The sequence below is a fragment of the Chiloscyllium punctatum genome, chromosome 39, assembly GCF_047496795.1.
Source record: "Chiloscyllium punctatum isolate Juve2018m chromosome 39, sChiPun1.3, whole genome shotgun sequence".
Lineage (NCBI taxonomy): Eukaryota > Metazoa > Chordata > Chondrichthyes > Orectolobiformes > Hemiscylliidae > Chiloscyllium > Chiloscyllium punctatum.
Genome location: NC_092777.1, coordinates 21633676 through 21652899, shown reverse-complemented (window position 1 = coordinate 21652899; position 19224 = coordinate 21633676). Strand labels below are relative to the sequence as shown.

Sequence of the window (19224 nt, the reverse complement as noted above, 5' to 3'; positions counted from 1 at the left end):
AATTTTAAGCCAGACTATTCAATGATGAAATTAAGAAAAACGTGCATACACAAAAGGAAGTAGAAGTTTGGAACATTCCGCAATTAGAGTCCTAGACATGTATAGCCACAGCATGGAAACAGACCCTGCGGTCCAATTTGTCCATGCTGACCAGATATCCTAACCTAGTCTAATCCCATTTGCCAGCACTTGGCCCTATCCCTCTAAATCCTTCCTATTTGTAAACCCATCCAGTTGTCTTTTAAATGGTGTAATTGTACCAGTCTCTACCACTTCCTCTGGCAGTTCATTTTATGCTCGCCATTTAGGTCCCTTTTAAATCTCCCCCCCCCCCCCCCCCCCATCCTAAATCTATGCCCCCTCGTTCTGGACTCTCCCAATCTCTGGAAAGTACTTTGTCTATTTACCCTATCAGATGTAAATTATAGTTCTAAGATTGATTTTTGTTTTGTATAAGTATTAAAAGATATGGGGCAGAGGTAGGTTCATATATGGAGTTAAATTGTGATTCAGCCATGATGTCTCAGAATGGCAGAATGGGCCTTGATGACTAAATGGCCAATTTCTGTTTTTTATGATCTTTAAATGGTCACACTTATCCAACATCCAATGATGGATAGGCAGAAGCTTCCTTCTGTGACAATACTGTCACTTTGAGATTAATTTGTCTATTTTTTTTTTTTGAAGAGAGGTTGTAAGGCTGAGGCGCTGAGCAGTCTACCAGAACTACTAGAGTAAGCAAAGTGTGAGGCCTTTCAGTGTAAAGATGTTGTCCTAGTTTTTTTTTTCGGGGGATCATGAGCATAGACTCTGGGAGGTCTAGGTTTGAAGGATTTTAGGGCCAATTTGATTATAGCTAACAGGTACTGCCTCAGGTGAAATACTTTCAAGTTTAAAAAAAACACTTGTACAATGGAAAGGAAGTGGCCAGTTCTCCCAGCCAATCTCAGCTTTTCTCTGGTTTGGTTTTAGCAAGCAGTCAGTTTTTGAGGCTGCTGGTCCAAAAAACAGCTAATGGAAAAAGGTGTTCCATGCTGAATCTCTCGGCCATCTCGTGCTCACTCTAATTTGAACTATAGTGTTGAAATTGTTTTGCTTAACATAGATTAGTTTGGCCTGTCACATCTAGAACATGCACTGCATATCTACCTCTAAAATAAGAAAAAGTTAGAATCTGTGCTATCATCTTAAAATATTTTGACGGCTACTAGTCTGGTCAGTAACACTTTAGCTAATATTATAAAAATGATAACCATATTTCCAATTGCTGCCAGAAAAATCAATCAATTGCTCTGACCCACTCCGAGACAATTATCCTGGGTCAAACCAGGTTTGTTGTAACTTTACTGTCAGATTTGATGAGCTTCTAAACTATAACTGTGCCATAACTATGAATGCAGTTTCCACCCCTCTAACACTCTCATTTCCAATCCTGTCACAGCTCATGTGCTACGAAAGCCTTCATTCTCATGTTTGTCACCTTACAGACCTGAATGTGCAAATAACTTTATGCCATTTTCCACCCTCTATAAATTAGACAGCAGAGCTTGGAATTGACTCATGTCCCAACTCCCACAAAGTCCTGTTCACGTATCAGTCTTGTGCTTACTGGTCTCTGTTGTATCTACCTTGGAATCATCATCCTTGTTCAAATCCTTCTTTGGCTTATTCCATAGATCTCTGAACTTCCTCCAGACATAACCCCACTGTGATATCTTCATTCTTTTAAATTTGGTCTGTTTAGCAATTCCAGTTTTCATCATTCCACTCTTTCAGTTCAGGTCCTACGTATAGCACTTTCATTTCCTGCTGCCTTTCTTCCCTCCTTTAAGACACCTTGAAATCCACCTTTTGTTTTAACCAAGTCTCATCTGCTAATATATCCTCTGTGGCTTGATGTCATTTTGCTTGATACCATTCATGACCTTTTACTGAATTTAAAAGAAGGACATAAGTGAAAGTTATCGCTGTCACCATTGGTGAAGAATAGTTGCTTCATTGTGAGAGCTGATTAATGGTGCTGCAGTTGCTGCCATACGAATTCTCCTGTTTTCGGGTGGAGAGCTCCAAAGTACAGGCAAGATGAGACCGTTCAAAACTATAAATTTTCAATGAAATGTATCAATCCATAGGACAGTTTAGTGAGATGTCCTCCCCATCTCATGTCTTGCTTTCATTTGCTACATCTGTTTCTTTTGTCTTTTCCTTTTTAGTTTAGTTCTATTTTATGTACGGAGATAATTTATAAGCTGCAAGAGGAAGACCTGACTCTGTCGCTCCCTTTATCAAGACTTGGTGAGACCTATTTGTATTCCTGCTAAAGTCTTGCAGGTCCATAGGACTGCTCTCTCATTAGAGAAATGGTGAGTCACTGGTGGTAGTTTAACCTGAGGATCATCACACCTCGGGCAAGGGGTGATGTTGAGAGGAGAGCCCTTCATGGTAAACCCACGCACTGTGGGAATCGAACCCATGATGTTGCTGTTACTCTACACTGTAAGCAAGGTAAGAGGAAGTATAGTCAAGGTAACAGTGAGAGTCTCAGTTTTTAGTGGATACTAGTGCTCAGGCTATCCCTGGAAATGAAAGTAGTGAAGTCAGGGAAGCAAAGAGTCCGATGAACTAGGTGAAGTTGAGAAAGGTGAAAATTAGATTAGATTACTTAGTGTGGAAACAGGCCCTTCGGCCCAACAAGTCCACACTGACCCTCAGAGCAACCCACTGAGATCCATTCCCCTACATTTACCCCTTCACCTAACAATACAGGCAATTTTGCATGGCCAGTTCACCTAACCTGCACATTTTTGGACTGTGGGAGGAAACCGAAGCACCCGGAGGAAACCCACGGAGACCCTGGGAGAATGTGCAAACTCCACACACAGTTGCTTGAGGCAGGAATTGAACCAGAGTCTTTGGCGCTGTGAGGCAGCAATGCTAACCACCGTGCTGTGGAAGCAAAACTGACGTTTTTCCAAGACCAGATGAAAGTAGAAAGCAGCACTGATGACTTCAGTGTATTGGAGGAAGAGTTGTGGGTGGAAGAATACAACAAGGAATATTCCACATACAGCTCAAGAGACTAAGGGAGGAGTGGGACATTCTGGGGCATGACCATATCTTTGACTTAAAGGAAATGAGATGAATTCAAAGAAAAATAGTTCAAAATGAGAGCAGGTTCAGTCAGGTGAAAGAGGGTGTTGGTGGATGGAGACAGTGTTCTCATCTAAAGAAGAATTATAGAACCTTCGGACCTTCCTGATAAGGAAGGAGCGTGGTTGGGAATTTTATGTTTGCTACTGTTGAAATCCCACCTCATTGATATTCTTTTAGAGGCTATCATTGAAAGCTAAATTTTGTAATTAAATTGCACTTAGCAGAGAGCAACAACATCCCCTCTAGGCTAAGTATTTAAAATGTTTAGATGTGTTTTTAGTACCAATATATAAAATTTTGAGTTGACCAACTTAAACACTGTAAGCATTTACAGAAATCTTGTGTGTGTTGGTGTAAAGTATCTTAAAAACATGATGTGGAACAGGACTGAGTAAGCACACACTGACTAGGGCAATGATAAGGTTGTGTTGCTATTTTGCAAATGTCTTCCACAGAAGATAATGGACAGGTTCGAATGCCTAAATCCATGATATTACCACAATGACCATTTGTAATTAAAAGTACTTTTTTAAAAATGCTAATATCCACGCAACTATTCTGTGGCATTAATTTTCCTGTCAGTGCTAAGAACAACTATTGATATAACTAGATCTGTCTACGAATTCTTCCACTTGTGTACGACAGAAGAAATTATCATTTTGTATTGATATTTGACATTGATTCCAGAAACCATTTAATATTCTAGGACTAGATGGTGTGGATGTAGGCTTAATATTGATGTGTAGAATGTAGGTTTGAAACCATTTCTTGTGATTTGAAAGCCACCTTTGATCATTGGCTGTTCAAATCTTGCAAAACAAGCTTTCATCTGTTAAGTACCTTCTGCATTTCATGTCCCAATTCAGTACCAATTAGCTAAACAATTTCTCATAGAGATGATCAAACGCTCAGTGCCTAGAATGATAAATGTTCTCTTCTATTATGAAGCACAAAAGTCAGTAACAAATCAACTAATCCAGTGTTTTTCTAGCTGACTGCTCTATTTCCACCGTGATTAAGGGTCAAGAGTGGAAAAGCACAGCAGGTCAGGCAGCATCCGAGGAGCAGAGAATCGATGTTTCTGGCATAAGCCCTTCATCGGGAAGATCCCGAAATGTTGATTCTCCTGCTGCTCAGCTACTGTCTGACCTGCTGTGCTTTTCCAGCACTACACTCTCGACTCTGATCTCCAGCATCTGCAGAACTCACTCGCTCCTCCTTCCATTGTGATAAATTTGAGCTCACTGAAATCTCTGCTGCTCACCTTTCTAACTTAGATGAATGCTGGCTACCCATCTCTACTTGCTTAATGAGCTACTCTCAAGTCAAGTACACAAATGCCTCCATTTTAAAATTCTAATACATTCAAATTCTTCCCTGGCCTTGACTTTCTGGTTTCTGTAAGCTCCTCTAGTCCCATTTTCCTTCAGAAGCTGTGTTTCTCAGGCTCTCCCGCATCATTTTTGCGACCATTAGTGGCATATCTTCAACCTTGGGCCTTAAGTACTCCAACACCCCTCCAAAATCCCTCTACTTTTTTTCTTTAAAGATCCTGCTTAAAACCTGCCTCTGGTTAATTGTTTGATTATCTCATCCATTAGGTATTTGGAAATATCAGCATAAAGGTGCTATATAATTCCAAGTATTGGCCATTAAGTTTGCTTTCTATTGAAATTCTTTACAAGATAAATTGTAGCAAGGTCATTGATTTGCATTTTATTATATGGTGCCATCCAGCACAAGCGAATTTCAAATAGGTTGAAATAGATTTGACTGCAGAAGCAAGAAATGAAATGTCCATTTTCTAAACTATTATTCAAATGAGTGCTTCACTTAATTCTCAGCTGCAGTATTTTTCATTTGACCTAGGTAATATGGTAAATAATTTAAATGCAACAACATAACTATGGCATGATGTTGATCATTGATTCCTTCATTAGTCTTGCATATTTGTTCAGTTATGAATCCATGACATCAAATTAATGCCTGTATTTTTAAAATATTAGATGAAGTCTTTTTACAGTATGTGTTGTTTAAGTAAAAAGAATAATGCTTATGAACTTAGGATTTCCTCTTGCTATTAATTTTTGAAGTCAAATGAAATGGTGCCGTTTACATTTTTTTTTAAAAAAGGGATGTACAAGTTACCATGAGTGAAGAAGACCATTTTACTCGTGTCAAAACTAATTGGATTGTGCATAGCAGGTCTTTTCTATGATGTGATCTAAATGTTTTGTGAAACTTTCTTTGTGTGAAATTAACACCTAAGTACATGTTAAAATGCAGTATAACGAAAATACAAACAAACATGTTATTAAGTACAAGATCTTGTCACTCAGTCATGGTTCTAGCAGTATGTACAGTTTTGTCTCAACTCTTTCTACATAAAGTAATGACTGGACAGAAATGTAACGTTTAAGAATTTATGAATTGAAATGATTTGCTGTAAATTGACTCTTATCCTTACCCTTTATGGTAATGTAGTTTAACTAGAGGAATCAAAAGTCAAGCAATTCATTTTTCAGTAGACAAGCCAACAGTGTTTGGTGCGAAGCCTTCTGATAAGTCTTTAAAGTACAGTGGTAGCTGTGAAAATTTGTTTTACAATTATTTCTAAAAGAAAATTTTTTGTTTTCTCTGCTTTAGGCGTTCAGCTAAGCATCAGTGGAAACGAGCAAAGTAAGCTCCTATTTCATGGTACTTTATTCTGAAACTTTGCTTCTGACTCTCATAACTGGGTAGTGGGTATCTGTCTACTGCCATTCCAACTAACAGTCTGTGGAACTTTGATCTAGCAAATACCACTTCAGTGTTGCAAATAATTTGGCACTTTTCTACAGTGTGCTAACATACATTGTGATTGTCAGAAATTCAGTGCAAAGTGCAAGTCAGTCTTCCTGACATTAGATTTATGTGAAATTGTGTATCAGTGACTGTTAGAACTTTTGTCCTTTTGTTGGGTTTCTTGGCAGATGGAGATTACTAGCATTTAGTTATTTAATTCTGAAATGCATAATTTTCAGTGTTTATCAGAGCTGAAACAAAGAAACGTTAGTTTTGCAACAGTAGAACCATGGAATTATTCCACACAAGGTCTGTTGTTGGAAGAATTCTGTGGTTTTCAAAAGCCTGACCATTCAACAATAGATTTATCAGTGTCCCAGCATAGTCTAATTTGTTTCATTTTGCAATGTTCACAAATAATCAATCTGGATGTAAATCTCACAAGGTGCTACTTTTAATGAGTCCATGCCTAATCCAAGTGATCAGATGTGTAACCAAGTTTTCAAGTCAATGAAAGGCAGTAATTCATGTTGTGATAACTTTAAACTCTAGACTTTTGTACAATTACAAATTAACATTGAGAAGCAAGCTTGGCACAAACAGTTAATTGGCTCAGAAGGTTATGAAATTTAGAATGTCAGTTAACGAGTGTAACACTGCCAAAATAATCTTCTACTTATACTTTGCCTATCAGAACAGGCCAGCCGTCGCCACAAACCTGTTATCAAATTGAAATGTTTCCACTTTTTAAAAAAAATGTATTGAGAGGAATAGGACGTGGTGGTGGTGCTCTTCTCTAATCTATTAACATTGCAAGCATATTTATTCTGCCCTTTTTAAAAAGTTATCTTTGAGACTTGTTCAGTTTTCTGCTTATTTTGTTAGCTTTTATTATAATGGAAGCCACATTAAAAGTTGAGAAACTTCCCCAAATTTTGCTTTCTAAGCATGCTAAGCATGATGTGGGTTTGAATGATAGCTAAATGCATTGAAACTTCCATTCACTCTTTAAGTATGAAAATTTATGGTTTTAGTTAGTGTTTTGACTGATTTTTCAACTGTTTTCCTTAATTTGCATGAGTTTCAAGTTCAAGTGTGTTCTGATATTATTGGGAATGGAGGTTGTGAGCCACTTAGCTGAACTGTGTAGTTTACGTACAGTACTGTCAGGGATGTAGTTGTCTGATTTTTGATCCAGTAGGAGAAAGTGAGGACTGCAGAATGTGCTTACGAATGTGTTGCTGGAAAAGTGCAGCAGGTCAGGCAGCATCAAAGGAACAGGAAAATCGACATTTTGGGCATAAGCCCTCCTTCCTGAAGAAGGGCTTATGCCCAAAACGTCGATTCTCCTGTTCCTTCGATTTTGATCCAGTGACTATCCAAGAAAGGCAATATAGTTCCAGCTGGTGATGTGGTGCTTGAAGGAAAACTTGCAGGTAGTAGCTTTCCCATGCAACTGCTGCTCCTTGTCCTTCTAATTAATTATGGCTGTGGGGTTGTAAAGTGCTATCAAAGCAGCATTGGTGGTGTGCCGCAATGTAGCTTACAAATATTGCACACTGTTGCCTCTGTGTTTTGGTGGAGGGAGTGCTTATTTTAGTTGGTGTATGCAATGCTAATCAAGAGGACAGCTTTACCCACAAATTAAAGCAAATTACTGCAGATTCTGGAAATCTGAAAAAAGCAGTGCTGCAGAACTGAGCAGGTCTATATGCATCTGTGAAGAAAAACATGAGACTTAACATTGAAGAGTCATACCAGTCTAGAAACGTGAATTGTTTCTCTCCCGAGAGAAGCTGTCAGACCTGCTTAGTTTTTCCACATTTTTGTTTATGGCAGCTTTAACCTGTATAGTGCACAACTTGTTAAGTAATGGAACTACTCTCACCCAGACAAATGGAGAGGACTCCACCGTCTCCAAGGCCCAAATTCAGAGTGTGTGATGAACGGCCTTGGAAGTCAGGAGGTGAAATACTAACTCAACATAAGACACTGCAGAAGGAGTCCATTCAGCATCAGCACATCAAGTCTGCTCTACCATTCAGTGAAATTGTAGATATCCAATCATCCTCAACTCCACTTTCTTGCCTTTTCTTCATAATCCTTGATTCCCTAACTAGTTCAAAAGTTGAAATGAACAGATGTTTAATATACTTAATTATCCAGCCTCGGCAACCCTTTGTGATAAAGAATTCCACAGGTTCACAACTTTGTTAGAGAAGAAATTGATCCTATCTGTATTTTAAATATGCTGCTACTCATACTGATATTATGCCTTTTGATCGTGACTCGCCCACGCGAAAAAGTCCTTTCTGTATCGACACTGTCAAGTTCTCTAAGAATCTTTGTATGCTTTAATGAGGTCACCTCTCGTTCTTCTTTATTCCAACGATTTCATCTCTTTTCAAGTCAATCCCTGCATACGTGGTATCGGCCTAAAGAGCCTTCCTTGTGCTCCCCTCAATGATAAGGGACCCAAAACTAGTCAGTATTTTCAGCTGCATCTGACTAGTGTCTTGTTCAGTTTTAGCAAAACCTCCCAACTTTTATATTCCATACACTTTGAATTAAAGGCACACATTCCGTTTTCCTTCCTATTACCCATTGAACTTGAATGCTAGCTTTTTGTGATTCGTAGGTAAAAGCTCCCATATTTCAGATCTGTAGCTTTTCAGTCTGTCTCCATTTATTCTTCCGACCAAAGTATATAACTTCACATTTTCCCACATTGTATTCCATCTGCCAAGTTTTACCCACTCCACTTAACCTGTCTGCATTTCTCTGCAGACTGTCATTTTCAATTGCTTTCCCACCTATTTTTGTTGTACACAAACTTGGCAGTATGTTCACTTTCTCCATCCAAGCCATTAATACATATTCTAAATATGGCATCAACATTGATCCCTGTGGCACACAACTAGTTGCGGGTTACCATCCTGCAAATGCCCCCTTATCCTAGTTTTGTCTTCTCTTAGTTAGCCAATCCTCTTTTCCATGCAAATATACAAGCTCCAACCCATGGGCTCTTATCTTGATAAGTAGCTGAACATGTGGTATCTTGTGAAATGCCTTCTGAAAATCCAAGGATATTGCATCAACTATTTTTCCCCTTTTATCCTGCTTGTTCCCTCAGAATTCCAATCAATTTTGTCAGCGTGATTTCCCCTTCATGAAGCCACACTGATTCTGCTTGATCTTATTATGCATTTCTAAATACTCTGCTATTTCATCTTTTGTAATAGACTCTAGCATTTTGCCAATCTCAGGCGTTAAGCTAACTAGCCTATAGTTTTTCTCTTATTTTTGAATAAAGGTGTTATTTTAGTGATTTGCTAATCTCTAGATCTTTTCCAAAATCTGAGGATTCCTGGAAGAATGCAAATAGCGCATTTCCGTCACTACTATATTTAATATCCTCGGATGCATCCCGTCAAGTCCAGGGGTCTTTTAACTTCAATAATTTCCCTAGCACTTTGTCTGTAGAAATAATTACCATCTATTTTCTGCCCTTTTGTCTTTTGAGTATTTAGACATTTTGGAATTCTATTAATATATTCAGCTGTGAAGACTGATGCAAAGTAATTATCTAACTTCTCTGCCATTTTATGGTTCCCTATTATTATTTCCCAAACCACCTTAAGAGATTTATTTGGCTTTTTTATATATTTAAAGAAGCCTTTACTGTCTGACTTGATATTACTTGCAAGTTTAAGTTGTAAATTAATTTTATTCCATTATTTTGTTGTCATTTGGATTTTAAAACTACCCAATTCTCTACCTTTCAATTAATCTTTCCACATGCTATGTTTTTTCTTTGAATCTGCCTGAGAATTGAGTCTCTGACCTGCTTTTGTACCCTGAGTATAGATAGGACTGGTTCAGTTCAGTTTCTGGACAGTTGTAATACCTGTACCAATAATGTTGGTAGTGGGAGAATTCAGTGATGCCAATACCATTAAAAATGAAGGGAGGATGATTTGATCCCCTTTTTGTTGCAAATGGACATTGCATTTGTGGTGCAGGTGTTACTTGCCACATAATAGCCCAAGTATGAATGTTGTCTAGATCTTGCTGCCTATCTGAGGATTTACAAATAGTGTAGAATACTGCAATCATCAGCAAGTATCCCTCCTCCTGACTTCATAGTGGAGAGAAGATCATCGGTGAAAGAACCGAAGGCAGTTGGACGTCGGATATTAAGAAACTTTTGCAGTGCTGTCCTGAGTTTGAGATGATTGTTGTGCTTTTTGGAAGCCAGCCTTTTGATCTAGGTGTAGCTCCAGCCAGTGGAGAATTTACCTCCTATTGTAGTGTGGATGTAGTGGCATGCTGTCAAATGCAGCCTTGATGTCAAGGGGCATCACTGTACCCTCTTGGGCACAACAGCTGAAAACATGTTTGGACTCAGGCTGTGATGAGGTCAGGAGCCCTGACTGACTGCATGTGGTAGTGCTGCAATACTTTGATCTGATCCATTAGTTGTGGGATCAGTTGGCTTCATTGTTTACTATTTGACATGCATGTAGCCCCTGTGTTGGAGCTTCAATAGGTAGAATCCTCAATTTTAGCTATGCCATGTGCTGTTCTAAGTCCTTCTGTGCATCTACGAGCCAGATCTAATGGTTGACGTTTGAGGATATGAAGCCATGAGGTTTTTATTGTGGCTGAATGCAATTCTGTTGCCAATTTGGCCCATCGTCCTTCAATGGTGTCCACTTTGAGTTGCTTAGATCTGTTATGAATCTGTACCATTTAGCACAGCGCCACACAACATGGAGAACTTGCTGAGTGCAAAGACTGTTCTTTGGTTTCACAAGAACTGAGAGATGGTCAATCCTACATATAATGATCTGCGACAGGCAGATTAGTGAGTGTAAAGTACTTTGGTACTCTTGCCACCAGTCCAAGGCCCAACCTGGCAGGACTTGGCCAGCTTCATTATTGTGCTTGCAGTTGCAATTGTTCATTATTACATTAGCTTTGCCATAAGCTTATGTGCATAAGGAGAATTGTTTGAAATGTTCACATCATACCTTAGTAGTTTGATTTTAGAACTGTAGACTAGTGATTTTCAACTGTGTTGTGGCACAGGTGACATCAGGTGCCCTATTGACTGGGACTGCACCAGCATCCAGAGGATGCAGATTTTGAATACTGTACAGGTTGAGATTTGGTACTGCATATGCACAGGCATGCTTCATGAAGCTGAAGATTAGAAAGCCAGCTGACTCTGGTACACGACACTCTGATCATTTCTGACTAAGACTATTGCCATATTCTTGCCATTTGAGACAACATAACCTCTGCGAGCTAGCATTTTCAATATGGCATGCATGGAAATGACTGGAAACAGTACTTGTCAGTGGAGCAAGGTTTGCATGTGGCCCTCTCTGCATGTGGATCAAACAACTCTGCAGACACTGGCAGGCACAGGTTTCCCACTAAACCGGTCAGTTGCAGTTTACTGTGTGTTTTGCTCTTTGTTTGCGAATTGTTGAGTTGAACAGATCTTGAAAATGTCTGTGCTCACTGTGGTGTATTTTTGCCAGTGAATTTGAAATATTAGTGCTGTGGATCTTTCCTTGGCTTGTTGTATGTACTGTGTTGCTAATCTTTCTTGTAAGGCTGCGACTATATAAAGTACATGTAAATGTGACATTTATGAGCAAGCAATTCAGCTGTTTAAAATAAGTGGATGTGCCATAGAATCACTCGTCTCTTTGAAGTGTGCCTTGATACTGAAAAGATTGGGGGCCAAGTTTTGTAGGTAAATCTATTCCATATGAGCTAGTATTTACTTGAGAGACATCTAGTGTTTACAATAGACAATAGACAATAGATGCAGGAGTAGGCCATTCTGCCCTTCGAGCCTGCACCGCCATTCAATATGATCATGGCTGATCATTCCTAATCAGTATCCTGTTCCAGCCTTATCTCCATACCCCTTGACTCCACTATCTTTAAGAGCTCTATCCAATTCTTTCTTAAATTAATCCAGAGACTGGGCCTCCACTGCCCTCTGGGGCAGAGCATTCCACACAGCCACCACTCTCTGGGTGAAGTAGTTTCTCCTCATCTCTGTCCTAAATGGTCTACCCGTATTTTTAAGTTGTGTCCTCTGGTTCGGCATTCCCCCATCAACGGAAATATGTTCCCTCCTGCCAGAGTGTCCAGTCCTTTCATAATCCTATATGTTTCAATCAGATCCCCTCTCAGTCTTCTAAACTCAGGGGTATACAAGCCCAGTCGCTTCAGTCTTTCCGTGTAAGGCAATCCTGCCATTCCAGGAATTGACCTCGTGAACCTACGCTGCACTCCCTCAATAGCCAGAATGTCTTTCCTCAAATTTGGAGACCAGAACTGTACACAGTACTCCAGGTGTGGTCTCACCAGGGCCCTGTACAGCTGCAGAAGCACCTCTTTGCTTCTATACTCAATCCCTCTTGTTATGAAGGCCAGCATGCTATTAGCCTTCTTCACGACCTGCTGTACCTGCATGCTTGCCTTCATTGACTGGTGGACAAGAACACCCAGATCTCTCTGAACAGCCCCTTTACCTAATAATATGCTAATAATATAGAGTAGCTGGTGAAGGTTTCTATTTCCTGCTCTGTTTTGTTCGTTTTCTTGATTAAAACAAGGTTAGCAAGGTTGCGCTCCAATGTTGGAGGTGATAACTCAAGGCAAACTAAGAATTGTGCATAATGCTGGCCATTACGCCCTCAACTTCAGACAGCAGTTCTTTGAGAACCACTGGTAAATGGATGTTGCTAACCTCTATACAGAGTCAAAATGTGTGGCACTGGAAAAGCACAGCTGGTCCGGCAGCATTCGAGGAACAGGTCATTCGACATTTCGAGCATAAGCTCTTCAACATTCCTGATGAGCTTATGCTCAAAGCATCAACACTCCTGCTTCTTGGATGCTGCATTACCGGCTGTGTTTTTCAGCGCCACACTTTTTGACTCTGATCTGCAGTCTTCACTTTCTTCTAACCTCTATGCAGGGCTCTGGTGGCATGCAATTTTGTTTTCTGAATTCATTTTTGCACAACATTTGGTTTGCACTAATTTTTTTGCCACAAGTCAATTTATGCCTGTATAACATGGTGTAACTTCTAAACTTGTAGCATTATTAGAGGAAATTCCTAACCATTAGTAACTCCAGGGATGATTCTCTCAAACTTTGTTTGAGCTGAATGTTATGCCTGGCCAATAGATTGCAGAAGGTCACAGAAAATGATTGGTTATTCAGAACATTGATGAAAACTTCATCTGTGAGAAAAACTAGCATGGCTAAAATGTCTTAACAATCTGTTAAACCATGATATGCATGCATAGATAGGCCCCTTAAGCCTACTCCACCATTTAATCACTTCCCCTGCTAATGGAGAGCACTCAAAGCTTGTGATTTCAAATAAACCTGTTGGACTTCTAACTTTGTCCACAATTCAGTCAGGCCATGACGGATCTGGTTGTGGCCTAATTTTCATTTCAGTGCCTTGACCATTTTTTACATCAAAAATCTGTCTCACTGTGTTGAATACATATCTACGACCCAGCATCCCCCGACCTTTGGGATATAAAACTGCACAGCTTAGTGCTCCCTGAGAGAAGAAATTCCTCTTTGTCTCCATCTTAAGTAAAAAAAAAACTCCTTTTCACACACATCAACCTATAGTTTTAGATTCTCCCTATGAGAGGAAATATCCTCTCAGTATGTATTTTAAGTCCCCTTTGAATCTTATATTTCAAAGGGGTAACCTGGTATTTTTCTGAACTATGTGTATAACCCCAACTATTAAACTTTTTCCAATAAGAGAATCCCTTTATCCCAGGAATGAAGCTCTTGAACCTTTGAACTGCCTCCAATCCTAGTATGTTGCTTCTTAATTTAGACCACACCCCTTTGTGCACTACACAGTTTGTGCACATTTGTAGCAAGATCTCAATGCTTGTATGTTCCCTTCCCCCCCCCCCCCCCCCCCCTGTAAGAAAGAGGAATGGTCTTGCACTCAACATAACTCTTTCCAGATTCTTCCAGACCTGCTGAGGTATTCCAGTAATTTATGTTTATTTGGGATTTGAATCATTGTACTTAAAATAAGTTAGCTGAGTTTATAATATTTTCGCACTAACTTGATATGCACTTCAAGTGAATCTGACAGCTGCACGGGTTGATTACAAAGAACAGTCAAGAGCAGCATATCTATGGCCCTCTCAATTTTGCTTATGCTTAGAGTACTTCTGTGGCTTCATGGAAGGACATTAAAACAATGGAAGCAAGTTTATCTACAAAGCATTTTCAAGGTCAGTGCCACCATTTGAGTCCAAATAACTGGAATTCATGGATTGTGGAAGCGACTTTAAGTATCAATAAGAGTTTGTTTTTTTCATAATTATGGTGCTATAGAGTCAGGTGAAAGCTTCCATCATCCTAGAAGGTGATAGAGATGACTAGTTGGTTGTGGTTTAACTTGAAGATCACCATGGAAGGGGATGATTGTGAAGATGGGACCATGTTAGTGACCTCTGCTCGTATGGAAATTGAACCTATGCTGCTGGTGCCACGTTGCATTCCAAACCAGTGGTATATCTAACTGAGATAACACTCCCTGTCCCACCCTGGTCTGTGGTAACTTATGACATTATCCATGATGTGATCAGTTTGATACATAGCTTCTTTGATGGGTATCAGAAGCTTATCTTAAATAGTTAGAATTGTTTCTGTTCATTTAAACTGCAGTCAGGTATATCAGTGCATTTAAGTACAATAGCACAGAGAATGTGTATCAGGTATGAGCAGGTAGAGAAAGTTGAGTTTTGTGAAACAAGATGGTCAGCTGAGAATGACTCAGATCAGATAAGAACTTGTAGTTAACAATGGTGTTCTGGAGGCAAGGGTAATGGATTAAGAAGGTGGAAAAGCATTCATTATGTAAAGCCATTTAACAATATTAGAAGCATTCAGTATGTAAGGTCAGTTCACGTTCTCTGCGTGGTATTAGGGTTAGAGTCCCCTGGGGTGGGTTTGATTGAGGTTAGAGTCATCTGCACTGTGCTGAGGTTCGAACCATCTGTGTTTAAGCAAGGTCCGAGCTCTCTGACTGCTGGACGTGCACTTGGACAGCAGTAAATTGAGGGGTGCGCAGGTTAGGTTATTTTATTTTAGATTAAAAATAATCCTTTGCACCACATCGTGGGCCAAAAGGCCTGTTCTGTGCTGTACTTTTCTGTGTTCTATCTTCTATAAATATTTCCGATTTAAATCTGAACTGAACTGCCTCTTCAAATGCTACAGCATAGGAAACATTTTGTTGCTTTCTTGCTGTTCCAGACTTTTGAAATATTTTTCCTGACAGTTTTCACATCAGCCAAGTCTCAATTTGTTTGAGGAAAATAATTTTTGAATAACTCAAATGAGGTACCCAAGGGTTTGATTTTAGGACCATTTGATGTTGCTAATTGACTGAGTTGGTTAGGCAGTACAATTTAGAAGTTTTTGGATTGTATAAAACTTGATAATGTCATAAATAGTGAACAAAGTAACAGACTTCAAGAATTCAAAATGTTAAAATAGGCAAAGACAATTTACTGTAGTGAAATGTGACTGTCTTCATACTGATAACCACCTTGGCAAGGAAGAAATGAGAGGAAATGCGAAGATACTTACAGCAGCTAACATTGTCTCTAGAGTTTCTTCATTCACAGGTAAAGTATGCTTTTGGACCAATGGATTCAGTCAGCTCCCCAGTCATGAGCATGAAAAGTGAAGAAGCTACTAACAATGCAGAGGAAGTCTGTACGCATTTTGTCAGTGGCCTTCCTGTGGACATTAAACCACGTGAGCTTTACCTTGTATTTTCGATCATTTAGGGGATATGACAGTTCACTGACAAGCTAACATCACAACAGCCAGTTGGCTTTGTTACATTTAACAGCAGAGCGGGAGCAGAAGCAGCAAAGAATGTTGCATTCACCTAGCCTGCAGCTGCAGTGCACACTGTGATACGCTGGTATCCTCCATCTGAAGCATCTCGGAAGGATGGACGTTTTGTGAAGCATTCAACTGCCCTTATCCAAGAATTAGATTTCTCAGAGGAGTGATGCAAGGACAGACTGAATTTTGTTTAAATGTTGGACTTTACTAAAGGAGATTTTGCAGAACTGATTGTTTCCACTCGACTTGAAAGGGATATAGTCGTCACTAAGGACTGTGGATTTAAGAACTTTACTGGTGATTTTTTTTTTCCGCATGGGAGAATCTTTCAAATTCTATTGACTGTAACAAACTAGTATTTTTTGTTATAATCACTGCATGTTGTGTCTCAATACCTTGCTTAAATACTGGCTGTCAGAGTCTTATGAAAGCTGATAACCAATGGTATTATCATGAAATGATAAAAGGTGGGAATGAGAATGTGTATCTGGTATGAGCGGATAGGGAAAGAGTTAAGTTTGGAGTTTTGTGAAGCAAGATGTTCAGCTGAGCATGACCCAGATCAGATGTGAAGCCAGTTAAGATTAAGAACATTCATTATGTAACAGCAAATGGCTTAATCTTTACTATTGACACTTGCTGATTGTAACAGTCACCCAATCAATATGTATATTGCGTTGCCTGGATGCTCCTCCCTGAAAAATGACTATATAATTCATTAAGAAACTGTTATTCCAGAGAAGACAACTCCTTTCCCTCCATGCATGGGCCATTGTTCTCTCTGCGTCCACAGCCCAGAATAATGATGGAGGTAGAACTGTACTGTCTCTGAGCGTTTTGCTTCGACTTAGCGGGGAGCTGGGAGGACAATAGCAACAGCCTGTCATATTCTTAGGATATCAGGGGAGCAACAGTTAGTGAAAGGTGAATTTATAAAAATGATAAGAAAGCAGTCTTGCTGGAGAGTCCAGAGTTAATCAAGTTATATTACCGTAATGGCAACGAATACAAATACAGCTTGGATCTCTGTATCTAATGCACCACTTCAAAATATGGCATTCCTTGTCCAATTTGTTCTTTTATAGAGATTTAATTTGTCTGTAGCTGAAGTTCATTGGTTGCATTGGCAAGTTGAAGTAAAGTTGTCATTAGCTATCGATGATGTTCTGTTGGTGGTTCACATGGAAAAATCTCTGACCCAGTCCTTAATGTCATTAGTTTGGCACCGATTTAATTATCCTTAGTTACAGATTTGTTGCTACCCATTAGGCAGACTGTGTTCTGGATTAGTAATTTTAATTGGGTGGAATTCTTTTGATTTCAGTATCAAGGTTAGGTTTGACTCATTCCTTGCTCCAGCTAATCCCAAGAAGAATTTCCAGTGAGAAATACTTCTTGTATTGTCCTATATTCAAGTAACATTGCTTATACTATTTTAGCTGTCTGCAAAATCATAGTTTAAAAATGTAGTAAATTACTTAATTTTTACTGAGCAAATGTACTATTTGTTAATTTCATAGATATTTTCTGATCAACCTGTCCAGAGTTATTAGACAGCTCTGGAGCAGTAGGACTTGAACCTGGGCCTCCTGGCCAAAGATAGGGGCACTAAAACTACACTACAAGAACTCTCTTATCTATTTTTCTCCATTAATTCATCATTGTGCAATTACCGTAGTACTCATAACCTACAATGCTGAATGTCTGGCTTTACCAGATCCAACATATGTGGTGTACACCCCTTTCAGAATTCCTGCAATACCATATTTATGCAGTCATTTGTAGGTAGACTGATGATGTCGTTGGGAAGCAAGTTATATTATTCTTCTGTCACTGGGCCAAAATCTTAGATTTCCAAGTCAGGATAGTGTGACTTTTATAAGAAGTTGCAGGTGTTTGTGTTTCCATATATCTGCTGCTTTTGCTTCCTAGATGGTTGAAATTATGGGTTTCAATGATGCAGGAACCTTGGCAAAAGGTAGTACTTACTGCTTATAGTGAGGTCAGTGGTGGAATGGCTGAATGTTTCTGGATATGGTGCTAGTCAAGCAGGTGACCTTGTCCTGCGTGGTCCCAAGTATCCTGAGTCTTGGAGCTTCACCCATGTCGATAAGTGGGGAGTATTTCAGTGCAGTCCTGACTTGTGCTTGCAGATGGTGGACAGGGTTTGAGGAGTGGGGAGGCAAGTTATTCATTGCAGGGCTTTGAGCTTCTGACCTGCTGTTGTGCTCATCTAGTTCAGTTTCTGGTCAGTAGTAATCTCCAGGATATTAATTGTGGATAATTTGATGCCATTGAATGCCAAAGAGTGATGGTTAAATTTCGGACATGATCATTGCCTGGCAGTGATGGCATTAATGTGTCTTGACACTTGTCACCCCAATTGTGGATATTGTCTTTTGGACATGAGCTGCTTCTGTCGTTAGTGAACATCTCCACTTCTGACATTGATACAGGGAAGGTCATGGAAGCAGCTGAAGATATTTGAGCCTAAGACTACCTGCAGAGACATCCTGGAGCTGAGATTACTGACCTCCAACAACCAGTACCATTTTCCTTGGGGTTTGGAGTCAGTGAGGAGGATTCCCAGGGCAGTTCCTTCCCAACTGTGTACACTGTTCTGCCACTTCTGGATATGTTTGCTCTGTTAGAGACGAGGCACACCTAAAAGTGGTGTCTGGGACATTTGAGAGTATATTTTCTAATCTACTTTAGCAATTAACTTTTGTCTCACATCTCTGGGGCAAGTGGGATTTAAACTCAAACCTCCTTGCTTAAAGGCAGGGATACGAACACTGCAGAACAAGAGCCCTTGATGGACATTGTGTATGGTAACTTGTCTAATCACTAACAGGTTGTGCAACTAGTTATTCTAAAAGTTTAGACAGTAATCCGTACTGTGTTTTGCAGTCTTGCGTTTCCTCTAAGTTATTGGATAAAATTATCAAGATAGATGACCATATCAATGTGGCTATATTCTTTAAGATTCCTATTTTATCTTTATGGAACATCTTTGAAAATCTTTCAACTACAGAGCTCTAGCAGTAAATCACTCTGCTTGTTTCTGAGCATTGTTTCATTTGTGTAATTTCAATGATTATTTCCTCAAGTCTTCTGACAGTTTGAATCTTACTGAAATTGTCCAATTGTCTTTGCCTCAATTTTCACGGCAGAGGATATTGAAACCATCCAATAGGTGATGCAGAAATTATAGGAAGTGAAGAACTTAAAACACTTAAAAACAGTGGGGAAAAGATACTGAGCAAGCTAATGGGATTGAAGGCAGGCAAGTCTCCAGGTCTAATGGCCTAAATGCTAGTGTGGCAGTGGCGATTAGTGAATCCATTG

The 19224-nt window shown here is 39.5% G+C and overlaps 1 protein-coding gene across 4 annotated transcripts in view; it reads left to right on the top strand.

The window, feature by feature from the left end:
* The window catches only part of map2k4a (mitogen-activated protein kinase kinase 4a), a 176067-nt gene that overhangs the window by 53033 nt on the left and 103810 nt on the right, over window positions 1–19224 (top strand). For 2 of the 4 annotated variants that reach the window (XM_072558300.1, XM_072558298.1), the window contains one exon: window positions 5800–5832. The exons of the other annotated variants lie outside the window; for them this stretch is intronic. In XM_072558300.1, the coding sequence (XP_072414401.1) occupies window positions 5800–5832 (33 nt within the window). The remainder of the gene's footprint in view (window positions 1–5799; window positions 5833–19224) is intronic. 4 annotated transcript variants of the gene reach the window in all.